Source organism: Tursiops truncatus, chromosome 16 (genome assembly GCF_011762595.2).
Source record: "Tursiops truncatus isolate mTurTru1 chromosome 16, mTurTru1.mat.Y, whole genome shotgun sequence".
NCBI classification, from domain to species: Eukaryota; Metazoa; Chordata; class Mammalia; order Artiodactyla; family Delphinidae; genus Tursiops; species Tursiops truncatus.
The window spans coordinates 19095135-19109355 of record NC_047049.1 but is presented as its reverse complement, the minus strand read 5'-3'; the positions used below and the strand labels follow the sequence as shown (position 1 = coordinate 19109355).

Sequence of the window (14221 nt, the reverse complement as noted above, 5' to 3'; positions counted from 1 at the left end):
ACAGTCTAATTTTTATTGATTAGTTACTTGTGGAGAGAGGAGAATGCAGAACAGCAAGCACTTGCTGCTAAAAGAGAAGATCTTGAAAAGAAACAGCAACTTCTTAGAGCTGCAACAGGAAAGGTGGGCAGGTTCTTTCATTACCTCAGTTTGCATTGTCAGTTATTATTGCGCAAGAATTTATTAGCTTTCAAGAGTAGAGGGCAAATTACTTGTCTTATAAATACGAAAGAATGGGTATCATTTAAGCACCCATGCTATTAAAGAGAGCACTTTTGATTTTTAGATGGCGAGTCCATTTTTAATGTTGATGTCATAGAACAGAATCCATGATATAAAGTATTGCACGTAGTTGGCATATTTCAAGGGAGTGACCTGTTTTTGGAGAGAGTGTTTAATCTCTGGTATTTTTTTTATTTTTTTATTTTTTTAAATTTTTATTGGAGTATAGTTGATTTACAATGTTGTGTTAGTTTCAGGTGTACAGCACAGTGAGTCAGTTATATATATACATATATCCAGTCTGTTTTTAGATTCTTTTCACCTATAGGCCATTACAGAGTATTGAGTAGAGTTCCCTGTGCTATACAGTATGTCCTTATTAGTTACCTATTTTATACATAATAGTGTGTATATGTCAATCCCATTCTCCCAATTTGGTATATTTTTCAATGTTTAGAGTAATGGGTTCATTTCTTACCAGCAGGAGTGCCATTGGCACTATTTTAATATTTTTCACTTCTAAACAGGCCATTTTAAATGGAATAGATAGTATAAACAAAGTGCTAGACCACTTTCGTCGAAAGGGAATAAACCAGCATGTTCAAAATGGCTATCATGGTATTGTGATGAATAACTTTGAATGTGAGCCTGCTTTTTACACATGCGTGGAAGTCACTGCTGGAAATAGGTGAGATGTTTTTGCTTGATATTTTGAGTTTTTAAAGGAAAGAGGGAATAAGAGTAACCTAAGAAACAACTTTTTGTAGTTTTAATACAATATGTCTCCCATTGTCGTCTATCCTCAGTTACTTAATTTTCTAATTAAAGATGTAGATGCTAAGTGTTTGTTCCTAATTGTAGAAGCTAGAAATTTCCCTTTTTTGTACTTCCTCTCCCTCCGTTGAAATTTTCTAAGTAGCCCTCCCCATACAAATTGGATTGCATAGGAAAAAAGTGAATTGTTTGCTTAAATGTTTATAGCACTTCAGATGTATCTGTTCTCTTTACATGTAGGTTGTTTTATCACATTGTTGATTCAGATGAAGTCAGCACGAAGATTTTGATGGAGTTTAATAAAATGAACCTACCTGGAGAGGTTACTTTTCTGCCTCTTAACAAATTAGATGTAAGGGATACTGCCTATCCTGAAACCAATGTGAGTTGATGTGTGTTAAGGTCTATCTTCCTTTCAATACGTTTTTTCTTGTGTTTAGCACATCCTAGTGCACAGGCACTGTACATTGGTATTCACGTGATCTGTGAGATAAACATTCCTGTCTTACCGAAGAGCATAGTGCTGGATGAGGAAAGGAAGGGAGACAGAGGTCACAGCCAAGACATAAAACAAACAATTGCAAAATGTGCAAAGTGTTAAAATATTGGGTTGGCCAAAAAGTTCATTTGGGTTTTTCCTGAAGATGTTACGGAAGAACCCCAACGAACTTTTTGGCCAAACCATACATAAGCACAGGATACTTTGAGAGTGTATCTCAGGGAGACAAAATTAAGATGAAGTAGCTGGAGAAGAATTCCCTGAGGAACTATCATTTAAAGTAAATATTTTAAAGTTTTCTGAATGTACTTTTTTTAAATGGCTTATAAATTAGAGTAAAAATACCTAGCAAGATGACAGACTCTGAAAGCATACTGTTGCTTTTGTTATTAGCTGGTATGTTTTTAAACAGATTAAAAATGTTCCCTAGACATCATTCTTGAAAAAAATGTAATTGCTTTGAGGTGTTTGGCTTCAGAGTATTGATGGTAGTAGCAACTACTTCACTATTTTTTAAGGTTAAAGCTAAAACCCTATGAGAATGATCTACAATTTAAGAGGAACAGTGAGAATCTTATAAGCCATTTTAGTGGTTAGCTTTTTCTTCTTTTAAATTTACGAATTATCTGTGAAGTTTTGGGGAGGAGGAATTGAGTCATAAATGCGATGTGTGAATGAAGCAAGACACAAAAGAATGCATGTAAGCATGGTTCCCTTTACACTACCTGAACAAAATAAGCTTAGATGATATAACTAGAAGTGCAAGGAAGTAGTGACCACAAAAGTTATATTGGGTTGGACAAGAAGTTCGTTCGGGTTTTTCCTAACAGGTTATGGAAAAACCCGAATGAACTTTTAATAGTGTCATCCCCAGCAGGTAACCATTGAAGGTAACCACTATGATTAGGAAAGGGTTACACTCATGGCTTCTGGGTGTCAGTAGTGTTTTGTTTCATGTCCTGCATGGTGGTTATATTGGTGTTTGCTTCATAATTATTAATTTAAGCTTAACATATTATTGCATTTTTCTGTATGTAGGATGTATTTCTTGTTCTTTTTTTTTGCGGTATGCGGGCCTCTCACTGCTGTGGCCTCTCCCGTTGTGGAGCATAGGCTCCGGATGCGCAGGCTCAGCGGCCATGGCTCACGGGCCTAGCCGCTCCGCGGCATGTGGGATCTTCCCAGACCAGGGCATGAACCCGTGTCCCCTGCATCGGCAGGCGGACTCTCAACCACTGCGCCACCAGGGAAGCCCGTATTTCTTAATTTAAAAATTCTGTTGCCAGTCGAGAGAAAAAAGGGAAAATAAATTTTATCTGAAAAATTTTTTTTCTGAATATCTAACTTAGGTTATATATCTGTAGATAGAGAGAGATAAAATAAAATGAAAATATTTTGAGGAAATACTACTAGTTTACATTTGGCCCTTCTATGTGACAGAGGCTATCCTAAGTGTTTCACATATATAACTTGCCTAGACTTAACAACTTTGTCAGGAAGGTACTGTTGTTATTGCAGTTTTATAGATGAAGTGACTGATACATAGAGAAGTTAAGCAACTTGTCCAGAGCACACATCTGAACAGCAGAACTGGGATTTGAGCTTGAGCAGTCTGGCTCCAGAGCCACTAAGCTCTTTATCACTGTGCTCTAGTACTGAAAACCTGGATGATTTACATGAGCACAATTTCCAGTATATTTCAGTAGAATGATTTTTCTAACTTTTTCAGTATAAAAACCAACAGTTTTGAAATATAAAGGTATTTTGTTTGTATTTCAGGAAGATGTAATTCATGATTCTGCTAACACATTTTAATTAACTGTGTTTTGATCTCTTTGCTTGCTTGTAAAATATTCATTTTTAGGATGCTATTCCTATGATAAGTAAATTGAGGTACAATCCCAGATTTGACAAAGCTTTCAAACATGTGTTTGGAAAAACACTTATTTGTCGTAGTATGGAAGTTTCAACCCAGTTGGCCCGTGCTTTCACTATGGACTGCATTACCCTGGAAGGTTTGTAATAATAATTCTTAGCTTTGAACAAATAAATTCCATTTTAGTTTTAAGAGTGTTTGAAAATTCATGTCCAGTTATTTCTCATTTTTAAAATATTTGGTTTATTCAAGTCAGAATGTAAAAAGGGTCAACCTCTTTATATTTAGTTGATGTCTCTTAAGTATAATCATTTGATGTATAGTAGAGGTTCTTAACCTTTTTTGCACCATGGACTTCCTTTGGTTCTTTGGTGAAGCCTCCAGACCTGTTCTCAAAATGTTATATTTTATGCATCTATTTTTGGCCTCATTTGGGTCTTCGTTGCTGCGCACGGACTTTCTGTAGTTGCTGTGAGCGGGGGCTACTCTGCGTTGCAGTGCACGTGTTTCTCATTGTGGTGGCTTCTCGTGTTGTGGAGCACAGGCTCTAGGCCCACAGGCTTCAGTAGTTGTGGCTTGTGGGCTTAGTTGCTCCGTGGCATGTGGGATCTTCCTGGACCAGGGCTCAAAGCCATGTCCCCTGCATTGGCAGGCAGATTCTTAACAACTGCACCTCAAGGGAGTCCTCAAATTTTCTTAGTTGTCCAAAAATATTTTTCTATCCAGGATCCAATCAAGGATGCATTCAATGCCTTTTCTTTAGATTCTTTCAGTTTCAGTATAGGACAGGTCTCCCGTTTTCCTCCCACCCCAAGAAACTCACTTTCTCAAAGAAAGTCTTTTGTTCTGGATTATCTTACTGCTTTCTCTTCATTAGGTTTAGGTTAAGCATTCTTGGCATGAGTGATGTGTACTTCTTATTGCACTACACAATGTGTCCCACTGTTACTGATGCCAGGTTTGACCACTAACAAATCTTGGTTGTAAAGATGCCTTATCCCCTTTGTAATTAATAAGTGATATGTGGGATTATCCTTTAAGAATACATGAATATCAGGTTCCCCCAAACTTCTTCACCAGTGGTTTAGCATGCTTTGGTGACCCTTGCTTGACTCAAGTTAATACATTGGGGGTTTCTAAATGGTGGTTCTAAAATTCTGTGATTGCTTCTATATTTATTAGCTGTCACTCTTCTGTAAAGAGCCCCATCCTTTTTTCTTTTTTATGTATTGCTACGATTTATGGACTTCTTTTAATTCAGTGTATTATCACATTGCCATCATCATTTTTGATTTTCAGATTTTCCCATTTGTGGCTAGTGGGAATTTCAAGCTAGGTTCTGTGTCCTGTTGACATGTTCCTATTAGTCTTTAACACTTCTTTCCTTTCTGGCGGATGTTCAGGCTCACCTAGAAGGTATATTTTTTTAAATGCAAATGTTAATATTGTAAAGCAGAATTTTTTCCAGAGTGACTTAAACTCTTAACTTTTACATTCTTATTAAATAGGTAAAGCCTTTAGATTAGTCATTTGATTATTAATCAATTTATTATTGAATAAAGAAGTTGTTATACAGAATTACTAATTTTCTTACGTTTTGTTTATAGGTGACCAAGTTAGTCATCGGGGTGCTTTAACTGGAGGCTATTATGATACAAGGAAGTCTAGACTTGAATTACAAAAAGATGTTAGAAAAGCAGAAGAAGAACTAGGTGAGCTTGAAGCAAAGCTCAATGAAAATCTGCGCAGAAATATTGAAAATATCTTTTTGTCTTGTGTTGCTGTAGAGAAATAACTGTTTTGGTTGGGAATATAGAATCTTTTGCATGTTAGATGTATTTTCTCATATGCCATGGGGAAAAGTATCCCATGTGTTTGACTTTTATTTAAGCACAGGAGCTTATGTAGTAAGTCTTTAAATTCTGAAGACAGGGAAAACTAAAAACTATTTTAACATCCTTTGCTTAGCTGTTAAATAGCTAGTAGCAATAAATCTACTTCTGAGAGAAAAGAACCTGAGGAATACAAAAATTTAAGGTTATGGAGGGAACTGAGGAGTATTTGTCAGACAGTTTTATAGGAGGAAAACCAGGATAGTATTTCAGTGGAAGAAGGGTGGACAGTATCAGGAATGCCACATACTACATAGAAGTTAAATATATAAAGGTTGAAAAATGTCCATTAGAGGTTATTATCTTGAGGCTCAGATTTAGTATTAGTGGAGGAAATGGCCATCAAAATGCAAGTCTTAGTAACCGTAGTTCTCTTAGTTCTTTCAAATAAAAATGGTGTTCTGTGAAGAGTGACTAGTTCGATTCACAACTGTGAGACACTTGTGCACGTGCATCTTCTTAAAACAACCATGGTATAAGGTAGAAGTGCTTTATGTGTACTTTGCATTATGTCACACAGTATTAAGTACAGATACTCAAGCAGCAAAAATAATTATTTTTACTGCTTCATTAGGATATTCTTTATTGGAACTGGCATTTTTTAAAATGTGAGTTTATAGCTTTTCTGTCATCAGTTGCAAGCAAAAGCACAAAGAAAAAGGTAAACAAACATCTTAGTTTTAACTTTGCAGGGGTCTGCATAGTATACTTTTGAGAACTGCCCAAATTTGGCAAGATGTGAGCACGAAGCATGGGGAAATACTAATAAAAAAGAGGTTTACAGTAGGCACCAACTACTTTCCTGTATTTGATAATCCAGCTAGATGGAGTTATTCTTCTACATCGGGCAAGGCCTCCTCTTCATATCTGACTCCCTTATATAGTGCTATAAGCATAATAGATTATATAGTAAATATTTGTTGAATGAAAAAATATATATGTATTATATTTCATTTAGCTTCCTTTAGGGCTTCCCAGGATTGTATTTATTATTTATTTTTTTGTATAGCAATTAGTAAAACAGTATGTGTGTTATTTTGAGAGAGAAGTGGGGTGAAATGTTTTAAGCTTCTTTTATGACTGAACACAGTGTAGTATTTAATTCAGCGTTGTTATGGTCCATAAATTTGTGGAAATAGCTTTATTTACAGGTAAAGAAAAGGAAGGGGGATACACAATGTTTTGTTAACAGGCACCAAAGAGAATTTTCCTTAGCCTTGTATATGGATTAATAATGAAATTGATCAGCTGATGAACCAAATGCAGCAGATAGAGACTCAGCAAAGGAAATTTAAAGCATCTCGAGATAGCATATTATCAGAAATGAAGATGTTAAAAGAGAAGAGGCAGCAGTCAGAGAAAACCTTTATGCCCAAGGTTCGTTAAGTATGCTTTTTTTAATAGATTTGTTTTAATTATAAAGATTTGGGGTGGACCATATATTATATGTTATATAACATATACATTCTGTTCCATTTTCATTTAGGCCCATACTTTTGGGAATCTACATGTATCTTTATCACACTTTTACCCATGAGTACCCAGAGTCTCCTTTTGTAGGCCTCATTCAGACTTTCCAACTTCATTAAACAAATAGGCATTTTGAGCTGCGGCATAATAGCACTGCCTGATAGTAGTCAGCCAGTATCCATTTTTGTCTATAAAGTACTATTTATGGATTTATTTGATTGCATTCTGTCCAGATTGTGCTAAAATGAGTAGAAAGTAAACTATTACTGCTATTACAAATGATAATACACATTGGTGTCATAAACATGAAGCAGTTTTGACAAAAAACTATTAATTTTGTACATCAATAGTACTAAAACAACAAAGTTTAGAATATATATATATACACCCACAATTATACCACCCTAACATTCTAGCAACTTCTTTTTATAGTTTGACCATGGAATATGATGTGTTACACACATCCTGCAAATACTGCATCATAAATATTTTTCTTGTTGCTACATAGTTCTAATTATCAAATATGGATATCTAATATTTAATTGAGTTAATATGATTACTTAGCTCACTTTAATATCAAATTTAGATAGTTGCCAATTTTTCACTATTATAAGTGATACACTGACTAGTACGTTTATTAATAAATGGATAATCTGTCATATAGCAACGTAGCTTACAAAGTTTGGAGGCAAGTTTGCATGCTATGGAGTCCACCAGAGAATCGCTGAAAGCAGAACTTGGAACTGATTTGCTTTCTCAACTTAGTCTGGAAGATCAGAAGAGAGTAGATGCACTGAATGATGAAATTCGTCAGCTTCAGCAGGCAAGTAGAGTTGACAAGAAAAAAATTTTTTGTTGACAATTGGCTGTTGTGAAAAGTGTCTTTCTGGCTAATAAAGGAATGTGAAAGAGATTATTGAGAAAATATAAGACTTATTAGACTTCTAATATCCATTAAAGTAAATGAGGTTTTAATAAGTTTTTCCAAACCATATGTTAGGATTGTGTAAGAAATCTTTGTTTTCTTTCATCTTACTTAATGCCCATTTGTCATTGGTAAGATGGAGCTTGTGAGCTTTGCTGTATTTATTGACCTGACCACCTTTACATATTTAATAATATTGTCTTGATTAAACATTTTAACAACATTTGATTTTTAAATACAGAGATGTAAGCAATTAATACTAAGTTCAAAACACGAAAAGCAGGAAAAGAAAAATATTTTTGGTAGCATGCCTTATAAAAAGAACCAGGCACAGAAACAGCATTCTGAATAGATAAGAGGGAAAATGAAGAAAATATAGGGCTTTTTTTTTTTTTTTAAATATAGGGCCTTTTGGAAAGGTGTAAAATTATTTCAGCTCATTTGAACAAAAATAATGGAGAAAACAACAGATTGATAGCATTCCTGTATGTGAAATGTGCATGGCTGTGTAGACAAAGAATTTTGTTTTTTCTTCTAGGAAAACAGACAGTTGCTAAATGAAAGAATTAAGTTAGAAGGTATTATTACTCGAGTAGAGACTTACCTCAACGAGAATTTAAGAAAGCGCTTGGACCAAGTAGAACAGGTATGTTCTTTTTCTAGGGTTCCTTGACAAGCATAACCTTTTGATAATGCTTATATGAGAGACTCTGATTTAGAGTATGGACTCTGGGGACAGAAAGCCTAGCAGTCTGACCACCTGCCCTGGCTTGGAGTTCTAGCACTGCCACCTAGTGTACAGTACTGGGCAAGTCATTTAATATTTCTAAGCTCCAGTTTCCTCTTGTGTAAAATAAGCATAGCAGTAGTACCCGTTTTGTATGATTATCTGGCACATTCTAGGTAGTAAATATTAGTTATGAATATTTTCTCATCAGTAGATGCTAAGAAGTTTTCTGGTAATTTTTTCCCCTTTAATGGATACATTAAGTATTTACAATTCTTTTAAATATGTTTTTTGGTTTTCTTAAGTGTTTATTCAGACATATTAACAGCTATATAAACGGCAGTTATAACATTTTGAAACTAACAAAATTCATATTTTTGTGGTTTAATGCTCTTAAGTTCCTTTTGTGTTGTAGGAACTCAATGAACTGAGAGAGACAGAAGGGGGTACTGTTCTCACTGCTACAACCTCAGAACTTGAAGCCATCAATAAAAGAGTAAAAGATACCATGGCACGATCAGAAGGTGAATTTTTATTTAGTAAAAATATTTTTGGTATTTAGTTAAATTTAGCTTATTGGTTTTATAGGATTGTTTACTACAAAATGAAATATCCAAATAGGCAAAAGCATGTACCAATAGTTTTATGTGTTTTCCATCATCATAAACAGTTTATAGTGAACAGAGTTTAGGGTGTTGATTATAAATAGTAACCTTTGTTTTGTTGAAATGTTTGTGACAATTTTATGAGAGACCATAATATTACTAGTTTCATTGACAAAAGTACGAAATAGCTGAATCAAGTTTCTTATCACTAGTTGCTGAGAAGAAAACTATTTTAGGTTTTTATAAACATTAAATGTAAACTGTATACCTTGACTCATGTACACTCCCAGTTTTGTTCTGAAGTTTTTCATAAGTTTTCACAGTAAAATTTAAACCTATTTATTTTGATAGATTTGACCTTGAAAATCTTTAGTCACCTAACACTCTGGCTTTAAAACAGGTGTTTTGGGGAAATCCCTGGCGGTCCAGTGGTTAGGACTCTATGCTTTCACTGCTGAGGGCCTGGGTTCGATCCCTGGTCATGGAACTAAGATTCCTCAAGCCACGCAGCTTGGTCAAAAAAATAATAAAATAGGTGTTATGGCCTAATTTGGTTTTCCCCCCATTTTAGATTTGGACAATTCCATTGATAAAACAGAAGCTGGAATTAAGGAGTTGCAGAAAAGTATGGAGCGCTGGAAAAATATGGAAAAAGAACACATGGATGCTATAAATCATGACACTAAAGAACTAGAAAAGATGACAAATCGACAAGGCATGCTACTGAAGAAGAAAGAAGAGTGTATGAAGAAAATTCGAGAACTTGGATCACTTCCCCAGGAAGCATTTGAAAAATACCAAACACTGAGCCTCAAACAGGTAAATCTAATTGGTTTTAAATTTGAAATCTCATTGCAAATTTCCCTGTATGTGGATTTATTTACACATTTTTTTCCTCTTTATAGTTGTTTCGAAAACTTGAACAGTGCAACACAGAATTGAAGAAGTACAGCCATGTTAACAAAAAAGCTTTAGATCAGTTTGTAAATTTCTCTGAGCAGAAAGAAAAGTTAATAAAGCGGCAAGAAGAGTTGGATAGGGGGTACAAATCAATCATGGAACTGATGAATGTACTTGAACTTCGAAAATATGAAGCTATTCAGTTGACTTTCAAACAGGTATGTTTCTACTTGTAGTAAACACACAAGCTAAAGTCTTCAGGTATTATTCAGTCTGTTATTCAATTTGTAAAGATTTTTAAACTTTTTTTCCACTGATAATTGGATCTGAAACATACAAACAAATCCAGTATATAGGTTGCAAATATAGTAACTGGAATGTTTTATACAGCTCTTAAAGGGGATCCAATCTGTTATTCTTGTTCTTAAGATTAAAAAAATAAAACTATTTTTGATTGCTTTTAAATTTTATCTTTTTTTAAAAAAATACATATTCCAGTTGACACCCTATCTATCTATCTATCTATCTGTTTATTTTAAGGTATCCAAAAACTTCAGTGAAGTATTCCAAAAGTTGGTACCTGGTGGCAAAGCTACTTTGGTGATGAAGAAAGGAGATGTGGAAGGCAGTCAGTCTCAGGATGAAGGAGAAGGGAGTGGTGAAAGTGAGAGGGGCTCTGGGTCACAAAGCAGTGTTCCATCAGTTGACCAGTTCACTGGAGTTGGAATTAGGGTAAAATACCTTTACATTCAATTTTCCCCAGAGCGTTATCATAGTAGAATTTGTAGACTATTTTGCGAATCTAAATTGGTACATTTTTACCCCTTTGAGATATAACTCATTAAATATTTTCTTAGGTGTCATTTACAGGAAAACAAGGTGAAATGAGAGAAATGCAACAGCTTTCAGGTGGACAGAAATCCTTGGTAGCTCTTGCTCTGATTTTTGCCATTCAGAAATGTGACCCAGCTCCTTTTTACTTGTTTGATGAGATTGACCAGGCTCTGGATGCTCAGCACAGAAAGGCTGTGTCAGGTACAGTTTTGGTTTCATAGTTTCATAGTAACTTGCTAGAAATGATAGCTTACCTCTTTTTTTTTTTTTTTTAACTTTTTTTTTCCCCCTTCATCCCCACTCCACTAAATTCCCTCACTTTCTTTTTTTAAAAAATTTATTTATTTATTTTTGGCTGCATTGGGTCTTTGTTGCTGCGCTCAGGCTTTCTTTAGTTGTGGCAAGCGGGGGCTACTCTTCGTTGCGGTACGTGGGCTTCTCATTGAGGTGGGTTTGTTGCGGAGCATGAACTCTAGGCCCGCAGGCTTCAGTAGTTGTGGCACGTGGGCAGCAGTAGTTGCGGCTCGCAGGCAGCAGTAGTTGTGGCTCGCGGGCTTAGTTGCTCCGTGGCATGTAGGATCTTCCCAGACCACGGCTCAAACCCATGTCCCCTGCATTGGCAGGCATATTCTTAACCACTGTGCCACCAGGGAAGCCCCAATAGCTTACCTCTTTTATAGTATATTTCTTGTTGCCTGAGATATCCAGGGAGCCTGGACAGGGTATTAGTAAATAAAATAATTTCTCTTTGAACAATTTTTCAAAAACCTAGTATTAGACTGCAAAGTTTAGTTCTGTGAGAAATAGATGTAATAATTGAAAATCCTCCTCCAGTTAAACTTTTATACAAACGTCTCTCCTTTAAACACTTTTTCTCAATGCTTGAATAGTCCCTGTCATAAACAATGTTGATGTGTTTAAATAATCTATATGTGATCTTTAGTAAGTTTATGCAAACAAATCCAGTATACAGGTTGGGGGTGTGGGTAGCAGGAAAAGGTTGCTTTTGGTTTTTTGTGTGAGAAAATTTACTTTGCTCTGACATTATTTCTAATGCTGTGTTAGAAGGTGTTGCTTCTTTATATTCTGTAACTAAGTTATTTGTGTTAAAGATTTATCCCTAGTTTAAGAAACAAGTTGATATTTTTTGTAGATGTATGCATGCAGGCAGTTTTAAGTTTTAGGTAAGAGTAAAAAGATAGTTGCTTTTTAAATTTTCATTTCAACTAAAAAAGGGTTTTATTAGATTACTATTTCTTTTTACAGATATGATTATGGAACTTGCTGTACATGCTCAATTTATTACAACTACTTTTAGGCCTGAATTGCTTGAGTCAGCTGACAAATTCTATGGTGTAAAGTTCAGAAATAAGGTAATTTTTTTTATATTAAGTTTAAGTTTATGTAGTATTCAATCCATTATACTGTTGAATTCTTGTTTTATGTTACTTAAGTATGAAAGAAAATTTAGAAAGTTATTGAAAAAAACTTAAAATGCCTGTGAAGGTTATCAGTTTTTTTTGTAGCATTCATTGCATTGGTTTTATTTTTATTGGCATTAAGAGACACTATCTTCCTATCTATCTCTTTAGTGCTTATTTAATTCACAGTCTTAAACAGTTACATAAGTTCATTTATATTTGGTTAGACCACACAACTCTTCCTGGTGCTTTCAGCCTTAAGATTCTTTAAAATAGCAAAGTAATAAAAACTGAACAAAAATATGGTTCAAATATTTTTAAACTCATGCATTGAACAAACAGCATTGTAAATAAAGGTTTTTCAGTCAGTGTTTTAGAGTCATTTGACTTGTTATGTAAAATATTCAGGTGATTGGGTGTATTTTTAAAATATTACCCTATACAGGGGAACACTGATATATTTCTTTAAGATTTAACAGATTTTGTTTTTAACATTTATTCTTCAGGTTAGTCATATTGATGTGATCACAGCAGAGATGGCCAAAGACTTTGTAGAAGATGATACCACTCATGGTTAATTGGAAAATACTTCCCATTGGTTTGGAAGATGTGTATAGTAATATGATCCTCATACCCAGGAACTGTAAATTTAAACCTAAATATCTGGTCATTATTAATAGTTTTCAGACTTAGAGCATACATAGCCCTTTTATATTTCTGTCATTGTATTTTATAACATGCTCTGTAATGTTACATTTCTACTTATAGTTTAAGAATTTTTCCCACACAACCTTTTGTAAAGTGTCCTCCTATTTTAAATCTTTTAAAATGTGCTAAATAGTCTTTCCTAATTATTTTATCTGTTATATTGCCTCTTTTTTATAGCTTCAATTAAATAATTCGTTTTATGACTAACTTTGTGTTTTATGTGGCTTTTTATTTATGGTTCTATGATTAGAAACAAATTTTTCTTAAATACCTACCTTTTGTTTTGCTTAAGAAAAGGTCTGCCTTCACCTAAAAGATTTTTTTTTTTTTTTTTTTTTGCGGTACGCGGGCCTCTCAGTGTTGTGGCCTCTCCTGTTGCGGAGCACAGGCTCCGGACACGCAGGCTCAGAGGCCATGGCTCACAGGCCCAGCCGCTCCGTGGCATGTGGGATCTTCCCGGACCGGGGCACAAACCCGTGTCCCCTGCATTGGCAGGCAGACTCTCAACCACTGTGCCACCAGGGAAGCCCCTAAAAGAAGATTTTTAAAACACAGTTTAGTATTCTGTTTAATTACAGCAGTGATTCCCAATCCTGGCTGCATTTTTAAATCCATAAGTGAGCTTTTAAAAATGTAACATTGCTGGGCTTCCCTGGTGGCGCAGTGGTTGAGAATCTGCCTGCCACTGCAGGGGACATGGGTTCGAGCCGTGGTCTGGGAAGATCCCACATGCCACAGAGCAACTAGGCCCATGAGCCACAACTACTGAGCCTGTGCATCTGGAGCGTGTGCTCCACAACAAGAGAGGCCGCGACAGTGAGAGGCCCGCACACTGCGATGAAGGGGCCCCCGCTCGCTGCAACTAGAGAAGCCCTCGCACAGAAGCGAAGACCCAACACAGCCAATAATAAATTAATTAATTAAAACAAAAATGTAACATTGCTGAAATCTTTCCCTAGACCACTTGAATCGAAATCTTTAAGGCATAGGGTCTTGTTCATTGTTAATTCTAAAGTTCTGCAAGGTGATTCTGACCCTCAGTGAGGGTTAGAACCCCTGCTTTAACTCAATGTAACAGTCCTTTAAAAAGTATTTTTAATTTAAAACGGCAGTGTGTTTAATAGAAGTTGGGGAGAGTATCCAAGAAATTGAGCTATAAAATTTCCTTGTTTTTCTGGATAAGTAGTTTGGAAAACCTTGTTATTGAAACATTGGTCTTTTCCCAGATTAGAGCTTTGCTGCTTATTGTGTTTTAAAATTGCTTTATTGAGGTAATTCATACCGTAACATTCACCCATTAAAATGGTGCAATTCAGTGCTTTTTAGTTTATTCACAGAATTGTGCAACTATCTCTACAATCTAATTTT

General features: G+C 35.2%; 1 protein-coding gene across 1 annotated transcript in view; it reads left to right on the top strand.

Annotated features, from left to right (window-relative positions):
• Positions 1–13060, top strand: part of SMC3 (structural maintenance of chromosomes 3) — a 32317-nt gene extending 19257 nt beyond the window's left edge. Inside the window, exons 15-29 of the mRNA XM_004313921.4 lie at positions 24–123; positions 750–910; positions 1237–1378; positions 3360–3510; positions 4979–5131; positions 6489–6640; positions 7398–7556; positions 8197–8304; positions 8801–8909; positions 9562–9809; positions 9896–10108; positions 10431–10622; positions 10748–10925; positions 11991–12097; positions 12652–13060. Of these exons, the coding sequence (XP_004313969.1) occupies positions 24–123; positions 750–910; positions 1237–1378; positions 3360–3510; positions 4979–5131; positions 6489–6640; positions 7398–7556; positions 8197–8304; positions 8801–8909; positions 9562–9809; positions 9896–10108; positions 10431–10622; positions 10748–10925; positions 11991–12097; positions 12652–12723 (2245 nt within the window). The 3' untranslated portion in view covers positions 12724–13060. The remainder of the gene's footprint in view (positions 1–23; positions 124–749; positions 911–1236; positions 1379–3359; positions 3511–4978; positions 5132–6488; positions 6641–7397; positions 7557–8196; positions 8305–8800; positions 8910–9561; positions 9810–9895; positions 10109–10430; positions 10623–10747; positions 10926–11990; positions 12098–12651) is intronic.
• Positions 13061–14221: the final 1161 nt, after the last annotated feature.